Source organism: Mercenaria mercenaria, chromosome 6 (genome assembly GCF_021730395.1).
Source record: "Mercenaria mercenaria strain notata chromosome 6, MADL_Memer_1, whole genome shotgun sequence".
Classification (NCBI taxonomy): Eukaryota; Metazoa; Mollusca; class Bivalvia; order Venerida; family Veneridae; genus Mercenaria; species Mercenaria mercenaria.
The window spans coordinates 30,776,796-30,786,423 of NC_069366.1; the positions used below are offsets into that span (position 1 = coordinate 30,776,796).

The window sequence follows — 9,628 nt, forward strand, 5'->3', positions numbered from 1 at the left end:
TGCTGAGAGATGATCACAAAAGATCACCTTGAGATCATGTTTGGTCAGGTGGTCTTACAAGAAAGAAACAGTTAATTAGATAACTTTTGATAAAATACACTTTGATTTATTAAAGTGTACAGATATTAAGGTTTTGATTTTCTAGAACGTTCCATAAACTGATCTGACATCGCAAAATAACACGAATCTTAAGCTTGTACTTCGTCATTTTCACTTTTCATTATATATATCATACCAAGCATTACTCAGTCGTATAGATTTTAATCATTAATCGGAATAAGACTCCATAAAATAAACACAGGTACGTCATTTGCAAGGGATGCGGTAATTTCACACTTGTGTAATCACTAGTTCATCCGATGACAATGCTCAATTGAGGGGATAGATTATTGATACAGACAAGTTCTGAATTAAAACTTTGGACAAAGTTTATCTATCTTAATTAGTTATTACACTCCCTGGTTTAAGAAAAGGAGTGGAATTTTCGGAAAGTAGGCGTAAGTGTACTAGTTCAAATGGTATAAAAAGGACGCACGCATTCTAAATTCTGTACTAAGTCTTTAGCAGTATAATAATAATTTTTTGATTTACTTAATTTCTTTTGAGCATAAAGTATTTCTTTATTATAAACATGTTTAGAATGGAATCATCGCATTGCATTGCTTTTGTGGCTTTACTTTTATGTTCATCTGTTCTGTCAGAATTATGTGAAAAGACATTGGAAAGTAACATAAAATGGAGCCGCCATCCGGACGACTGCTCGACAACGTATATGTGTTTGCTTGGAAAGGTTGTGTTATACAGGTGTCCTTCAGGATACGTCGTTGGTTTAGACGAGGTCACGTGCATTCTTGCTGGTTCACAATTTGATGATTGTAAGTATTTCCTTCAATATCCAAGAACATTTTGCAAAACAGTTTAAAATGCTTTCAATATGGTTAATAACCTAATAGGTTTGTTAAAGTACTGTGAAATCATTAATATTCGTGGGGGACTAATTTTCGTGGATTTCGTGGTTGAGTTAATCCGCGAAATTTAATCTCAACGAATAAGTAAAATTCCCATTCATTTTATGTTCAAAAGTTGAAATCCACGAATTCATATCCCCACGAAATTGTAGTTTTGACTAAAACCACGAAATTTCATGCCCACGAAATTAAATGATTTTACAGTATCTAATCTTTAACCATGTAAAATATTTTGCTCTAGTTATTTCAAGAAGTCGATGAAACATAATGTAATGTTTCCCCCTAATATACTTAGTATTGATGTTAGTAGTTAAATTATCTATTTAGCACTTAAAATTGTAAATGTCTTGAGAACTTCATGTAAGAACTTTTCTATGATATGCCCCATGTGGTTCTGGGACGATCTGTGTATGAAAAGAATTGGAACCACTGCCTTACCCTTGCATGATCGTAAGAGGCGGCTAATAGGGTCTTAACACTTGGTTTTGCTGTAACTCTGTGATTCCAGCAGGTATGCAAATTTTGATTTCATACCTCATGTTTTTATTTCGATGTAAATGAGATATGAAACCAAAATGTGTAGTCCTGTTTGGCGCCATTTAACCTATACTGTGTTGGTGCGCCGTAAAACCCAAATAAATAAATTTCTATGATATCGTAACCAAATATGCTTTAGCTAGAATGTCTTGCAAATTAATTGTGAAGCCATAAAAATGTCTGAAATTTGACTTAAAAAGTTACAAAACATTTTCTTTTTCATTCCCATGTGTCTTATATACTTACTTAAATAATTCTTATGGCATTATATGGAATAAATGACATTGTTTTGGAGTTATAACTGCAATAAAAATGACGTAGCCTAAAGGTGTTTAATCACAGCGTGAATGCCTATGTAATATTTGTCTTATTCTCCATTTAAGGTACTGAACTTGAACGTATTAAGTTAGAAGACGTTGAAATTGAGCCACTGAATGTTGCGTCGTCATGTAAAGAAGGGGAAACTGTGCCTGACAAAAATAATTGTGCGATGTATTTCGAATGTGTAGCTCTTCAGGATGGGAACACTACAATGCTGTCTCAAGAGTGTGCATATCCGTTTCTGTTCGATACACAGTCTAGAAAATGCGAGCATTTCAAAGATGTAGACTGCCAATCAGGCCAGACTGTACCAAAGAGTCCATGTAAGTTTATTAGTTTATTTTTGTAGATTTATACGCAACATTGATAGGCACAATACAGATATATGCATAGGCACAGTACAGTAGTTGTGATGTTACTGACACAGTCTTGCTATTTTTTCGATATGCAGATTTGGAAACTGTTGGTAAAAGCTTTTAAAGTTTGTCAAGTCAAATGCAATAGATGTACACAGTTGTATATCCAAGAAATAAACTCTCGCATCTGCTTCACAAAGTTTGATTGTTTCATCAAAGGCTCTGTCAAAACTTTTCTTTACTGTTTTCATCAAACATCTTTCGTATTCAAAATAAGTTGAAATAGTAATCTTTGGACAGACAGTTTTGGTAGAATAAAGGCTAGTGCCTATAGTAAAAGAAGCTTGTTTGATGTAATTTTTACCTATGTGGCAACTTTTTTGTAATACGTAGGTCATTAGAAGGGGAATACTTTTTTTGTTAATTTCAAGACTGTAATATACAATTACTGTGGATATATAGTAAAGAATAATTTTAGACAGTTAAACAGCACATTAAATATATGATATAATTGATATATAAATTATTTACAAAATGGTATGTACAATTCCAAACGACCCAATTTTAAGTCGAAGCTATTGCGTCAATTACTATGCATGTTTGACGTTTCGTCTTTTCTCTCACAGGTGATTACAAAGCTCTCCAGTGTACGTCTGCTCATTGCGTTCCTTGTAATATCCGGTTTCCCACGTGCACCGGACTTCCGGACGGATTGAACCCCTGGGTTGGTCGTGAATGGACACCAGATTACGTCATGTGTGAAGAAGAAAGGGTCACTCTCCAAGGACAATGCAAAAGTGAGAAGGAACCACGCGTTTTTCATCCAGATGAAAAGACATGCGTTGAATATGACGTCAAAAAGATTGTCGGATAAGAACAAAAGGACACTCTCACCTGCACCGAATCTCAACATACTCATTGAACACTTAAATTAAGTTTTATAATACTCGATGAATAAATTATTGTTCATAGATTCAAAAGTTTTATCTTTCTAATTCCCTTGCAAATCTATCATAATGTTTTCAATCTAAGACATGCTTATTTGTATAAAAAACTGTCTAACTTCAGGCGGTTTTATATTAGTACACAAGTAAAGGCCAACAATTTCATTACTCAAGCAATATCAAAAGTGTCCATTGCTGGTTGTAACCATCATCAAATTTTCTTGCACGCCAAGCAGGACTTTTCGTGTTTTACCTGTTCTGGAAAATGTGCTGTGATGTATAAACGAATGCGTAAATTCGTATATACAATAATAAGATAGTGTTTAAAACAAACATATTCATTTTATTTTATTATTTTTTTGTAATATTTGAACAATACGATATGCAAGAAAAAGAATATGTCCCTGATTGAAGGTTCATACGGACATATATAGCTCTCGGGTAACTGTTTTTGTGGTAACTCGTTACCGATAAACAATGGTATTTCAATCCGCCCCGTCGACGAGTGAAATATTCTTATAACCTTGATGTAACAATTGTTTAAAGTCATTTAAAGAATAGCAAATCTAATTATTTTTGAAAGAAAGATGTCTTTAAAGGCATCGATTACATATGTATATGATCTTTTTGCTTGCTGATATATGTTTTACAAAAGCATTTTTGTTGATTTACATACAGGTGACATCATTTAAATTGGCATCTTTTTTGTAACAAGGTATTGAGTTGATACAAAGGCAGAATAGGCACAGTAACTCTATAGTTACTTATATTGAGAAAGAACAAGGACCAGTAGTCGTTTTACATAATAACTTAAAAAGCCCAGAAGTTTAGCTCATTCATCCCAATTTTTGCAATACTTTAACATGTGAGCCGCGACATGAGAAAACCAACAAAGTGCGTTTGCGACCAGCATGGGCAGTCTGGTCAGGATCCATGCTGTTCGCTAACGGTTTCTCTAATTACAATAGGCTTTGAAAGCGATGCACTATGTTGGTTTTCTCATGGTGCGGCTCATATGTAGAAATACTAAGGTTATTACCTATCCGAGGCATATCTGTCCAGTTTTCATTTAAACTTATAACCAGAAGATACGTTAGACCGTTGAATTCCAACCAGACACTAGAAGGTGATGTTTCCCTTATAAAGAAGATGATAAACAGTACATGTAACATCACCAAATCTACATCAGAGTTTCAATCAGTATGTAAAATAAATATGAAAAGCTATGAAAAGAGTAACAAAAGATTAACAGTAAGGTGATTATCTTAACTAGACAACGTTTAAACAGTCAATTTCGAAATTAAATTTTAGGGCATTTCTCTTTGAAAAGGGAATATCTGAACGTTGTTTAAGTTCCTTCTGAAACAGATTTTTAGATGTCAAAGGGGTAAAAATGCTTTCTTCCTTACTTTTTTCATCTTTGATCCTTGTTATGGATAAAATATATCTACTGCACATGTAGTGTAAAACGAATGTAAATAAGTAAATCCACGTTGATGATAATATTTTCATTAAAAGTTAATTATATATTACATATTTTTGCAGCGTTCCTTCCTTCAGCTGTACATTTTTATATAATAAAAATATTAGGTCGTCTCTATGAAAATTCTTAGCATTTTACTATAGTTTTATGGCAGTAACAAACTGGTTGTACTTTTTAAATACATAACACCTACAGAGATAGAAATTATGAAAAAATGTTTTACTTTAATTCAAAATTACAAACATCTGTAATAGTATGCAAAATATCAATGGCATTATAGTTTTTCTTTCAACTACAATTCAGAACTATTTCCATTACAGTTATTCTTGTATGTATGGTGCAACAAGGCATGAGCGCAGACGAAAAAATAGCTAAATCCTTTGCTGAAAGCCTTAAAGATTTCAGGAATTCATGAAAACAGGGCTCTAGTAGACTTCCATAAACTAGAATGGTTTATCGCTTGCTTCTTTGGTGTCTCTTACTTTGAAAAAATACATAAATGTAGTTTTTGATGTGTACGTGAAGAATACACCCACCTGATGCAGACGTTTATGTCACTATAAACCCTATACGATTACAACAAGAAAACGTCAAAACCCAGCAATGAATATCAACAATCAACACCAACGTGGATGGTAAAACTTTTTCTATTTGGTTCCGAAAAATCACCAGTGATGAATATTTTAAATCATCACATTATACGAGTGCCATTCTGCAAATAATGACAATCGTGCTGGAATATGGTACACAGTCTGTGTACAAACTTCAATTTAGTTTATCCCTTCAAAGCATTCACCCTTGACTTCCACTTCTGCAGTCGAGAGATCTAAGAGGTGAATGCTGCAGAGTAGATTCCCCGTGGTATGGTTTAAGAAACTGTAAACTACCTCTTCCAAGTGCTATATTCGATAAATTTTTCCACCCAGCCAGCATCCTTTTTTTTAGTTCTTTTTGCGATTACTGGTCTACGGTCACTTTGTCGCAGCCACTGTCTGTTGTCGATACGACACTGTTGCTCATAAAAATATATCCAGGTCTCATGTCCTGTTAGCAGTTGTGACATTGTTCGATCTTCTAAATTTGAAAACCTTTTCACCGTTCTCTGGCACATTTAACCCTATTGGCCTTTTGCTCCTCTGTTGACATGTGAGGCAACAATCGGCCAAAACCTTTCTTAAACTCAAGTACTTGGTGAGAATCTTGTGAGTTCTCCCTGTTGACATGCCAAGAAAAGACGCTATCTCGGACACCGTGTACCTGACGTCTTCATCAATCACACGTCTTACAGCAGCAATGTTCTTTGACGACATTGCTGATTTGGGTCTGCCAGGACAATCCCTGTGTTTAAGGACTGTCTGACCATTTTCAAATTCACGTACCTAACTGTACACAGTTTTCTCTGATACTGCAGACTTCCCGTATGACCTAGAACTATGAAACTTAAATTGAATTTATTTCACTATAATGTGGTAGTGCACTCTCAATTTCATCAGGATCTCTTAAGTAGCTTCAGAGTTATTGCCCTTTATTTGTTTAAAAATCCACATATTTGTACATAACAAACTAACCAATTGGTATAATTTCATTAAATTTCTTTCATTTTTTTTCGAATGAACATTTATTATCAACATTTGAAGTTGTGTACCCACACCCGGGCACACCCTCCCCACCCCCACCCCACATTTTTTTTTCATTTTTTCTTCCTTTTTTAAAAATTTGTTTAAATCTTAAATGAATATTTAGCAATATGCAAGGTTGTACCCTCCCCCACCTCGCTCCTCCACCCAGTCACCCCCACCACCCCGATCATGTCCCCGCAACATTTTTATTTATATTTTATTTTCATCAATATTTGATATCAACATGTGAAGTTTTGTACCCTCACCCGGTCACCTTGCTCAATTGAGGGGGTGGATCATTGATACAGGACATAAATCGAATGCCTAAATAAGCAACTGTAAATACAAATGTCCCACTTTATGCTCATTGGAGTGAGTATATGTTTGTTGGTAAGGGTTTCTTTTCCTTTCAACCAGTTTGAGCTTCATCCTTCAATAATATCTTTGTATATACATCACGTTGAATTTCTGAAATGTTTTACCCAGAAAATTATGTATAAAACGTCATAAAAGATTAAATTAATATTTTAGCTAGGGATTGCATAAGGTACCATAAGTCGTGAAAATATTTTCCTTTCAGAATCTTGAAAAAAGAACCTTTAGTTATTTCTGCAAAGACATTTACCATTTCATAAGTGACTTTTCTCTGTGCAAACAAAGCCTAACTTATGAGAACGAAAACTTTAGCTTTGATACAACTACTCATACGCAATGAATAGTAATTATTTTCTTAATCATTTCAAGTCTGCTTGAGATTCGATGTCCGTAGGCGTACTATGATGGTTCTCCCCACCCCACTAAAGCTATAACGTGATTAACCCTTACCCAGCTAAATTTCTATTATGAACTCGTCCATCTTTCAATTTGGACAGTACCACTGACTATTAAAAGGGGTGCTTACCCAAAACATTTTGACTGAATGGCCAACTGTGCAGATCCTGATCAGACTGCACGATGTTCAGGCTGATCATAATCTGCACCCTTCGCAAAGGCAGAATCACTTGCCACCAGCTGGCTAAGGGTTAAGGAATGTAACGATTAATTTATATTTCTGAATGCAATTTTTAACTGATGTAAATAAAAGTTGTCATCGTAAGTACAAGTTATAACTTCCATAGGAATTTGATGACAGTAAAGTTGGTAGGCAGTTGGTAGTTGGTAGTTGGACATTCGAATAACCAACTACTTACTAGTTGCCAGTTGGTTATTCAAAATGTATAAGCAAGTCTGATTACCTTTTAAAACATAATGATAAAAAATCATTCTAATCCATGTTTTGTTCTTTAATATTAATCTTCATTTCTTAAAATGCATTCAGCAGTCCCTAAAAGTACCTTAAGAGCCAGTTGCCAATTCGCGATATGTTTCAGAAAAGCTTTTTTCAGTAACAAATGGATAAAATCATTCAATATGATATTTTATATTGTTTTTCATATAAATATCTGACACTTTCAACATAAAGATCAGTCTTGGAAACACTTAGGAGAGCCAGTTGCCAATTCGCGTGCGAATAACCAACTGCCTACTGGTAGGCAGTTGGTTATTCGACATTTTACTGACAGTCAGTGTTTTGGTAGAACATGATAAAAAAATTATTCTAACCCTTGTTTTGGTGTTGTTTTATGTTAGTATTTATTCTTTTAAATGCATTCAAGAGTCTTAAAATGCACCAGGAGAGTCAGTTGCCAATTCGCGATATGTTTCAGAAAAGCGGATTTTTCAGATACATATGAATAAAATATTTCAATTTTACATATATTTTGTTCTTTCATATCAATATCCAACACTTTCAACGTATAGGTCCGTCTTGGAAACACTCGGGAGAGCCAGTTGCCAATTCGCGTGCGAATAACCAACTGCCTACTGGTAGGCAGTTGGTTATTCGGCATTTTACAGACAGTCATAGTTTTGGTCGAAAATGATAAAAATATCAATCTAGTCCTTGTTTCGTTCTTTAATGTTAATATTTATTCCTTTCAATGCATTCAACAGTCTCAAAATGCACCAGGAGAGCCAGTTGCCAATTCGCGATATGTTTCAGAAAAGCCGATTTTTCAGACACATGCATAAAATAATTCAATTTTACATATATTTTGTTCTTTCATATCAATATCCGGCACTTTCAACGTACAGACCAGTCTTGGAAACACTCAGGAGAGCCAGTTGCCAATTCGCGTGCGAATAACCAACTGCCTACTGGTAGGCAGTTGGTTATTTAACATTTTACTGTCAGTCATTGTTTTGGTAGAACACGATACAAAATTCATTATAACCCTTGTTTTGTTGTTGTTTTATGTTAGTTTTTAGCTCGACTATTCGAAGAATAGTCTAGCTATTCTACTCACCCTGGCGTCGGCGTCGGCGTCGGCGTCGGCGTCACACCTTGGTTAAGTTTTTGCATGCAAGTACATACAGCCATCAATTAAAGGCATATAGCTTTTAAACTTATTTTTTCTTTTTCTAGGTCAATTACCAACCTCTCTGGGTCAAGTCCCATAACTCTGACATGTATTTTGAGCAAATTATGCCCCCTTTTGGACTTAGAAAATTTTGGTTAAAGTTTTACATGCAAGTGACTATCTCCAAAACTGATGCAGATATTGATTTGAAACTTCACATGTGTCTTCGGGGTTAAAAAACTAGTTGATAGCAGCAAGTCCCGTAACTCTGACCTTCATTTTGGCCAAATTATGCCCCCTTTAAGACTTAGAAAATTCTGGTTAAAGTTTTGCGTGCAAGTACATACAGCTATTTCTAAAAGGCATTAGATTTGAAACTTATTTTTTCTTTTTCTAGATCAATTACCAACCTCACTGGGTCAAGACCCATACTCTGACATGTATTTTGAGCAAATTATGCCCCCTTTTAGACTTAGAAAATTTTGGTTAAAGTTTTACATGCAAGTGACTATCTCCAAAACTAATGCAGATATTGATTTGAAACTTCCCACATGTGTCTTCGGGGTTATAAAACTAGTTTGATAGCAGCAAGTCCATAACTCTGACCTTCATTTTGGCCAAATTATGCCCCCTTTAAGACATAGAAAATTCTGGTTAAAGTTTTGCGTGCAAGTACATACAGCTATTTCTAAAAGGCATATAGATTTGAACTTATTTTTTCTTTTTCTAGATCAATTACCAACCTCACTGGGTCAAGTCCCATAACTCTGACATGTTTTTCGAGCAATTATGCCCCCTTTTAAACTTAGAATATTTTGGTTAAAGTTTTACATGCAAGTTATTATCTCCAAAACTAATGCAGATATTGATTTGAAACTTCACATGTGTCTTCCGGGTTATAAAACTAGTTGATAGCAGCAAGTCCCATAACTCTGACCTTCATTTTGGCCAAATTATGCCCCTTTGAACTTAGAAAATTCTGGTTAAAGTTTTGCGTGCAA

General features: G+C 34.7%; 1 protein-coding gene across 1 annotated transcript; it reads left to right on the top strand.

The window, feature by feature from the left end:
- Positions 1–481: 481 nt before the first annotated feature.
- On the top strand, positions 482–3,155 carry LOC123550220 (uncharacterized). The gene is made up of 3 exons (XM_045338652.2): positions 482–875; positions 1,889–2,149; positions 2,809–3,155. The coding sequence occupies exons 1-3, from the start codon at positions 632–634 to the stop codon at positions 3,054–3,056; spliced, it is 753 nt and encodes a 250-aa protein (XP_045194587.2). The 5' UTR covers positions 482–631; the 3' UTR covers positions 3,057–3,155.
- The last annotated feature ends 6,473 nt before the right edge of the window (positions 3,156–9,628 follow it).

What these genes read in the sequence shown, in the direction of transcription:
- LOC123550220 (XM_045338652.2), top strand. Translation starts at nt 632, where the DNA reads ATGTTTAGAATGGAATCATCGCATTGCATTGCTTTTGTGGCTTTACTT. An exon ending in TGGTTCACAATTTGATGATT is followed by an intron (nt 876 to 1,888) that starts GTAAGTATTTCC and finishes TCTCCATTTAAG; the next exon opens with GTACTGAACTTGAACGTATT. An exon ending in GACTGTACCAAAGAGTCCAT is followed by an intron (nt 2,150 to 2,808) that starts GTAAGTTTATTA and finishes TTTCTCTCACAG; the next exon opens with GTGATTACAAAGCTCTCCAG.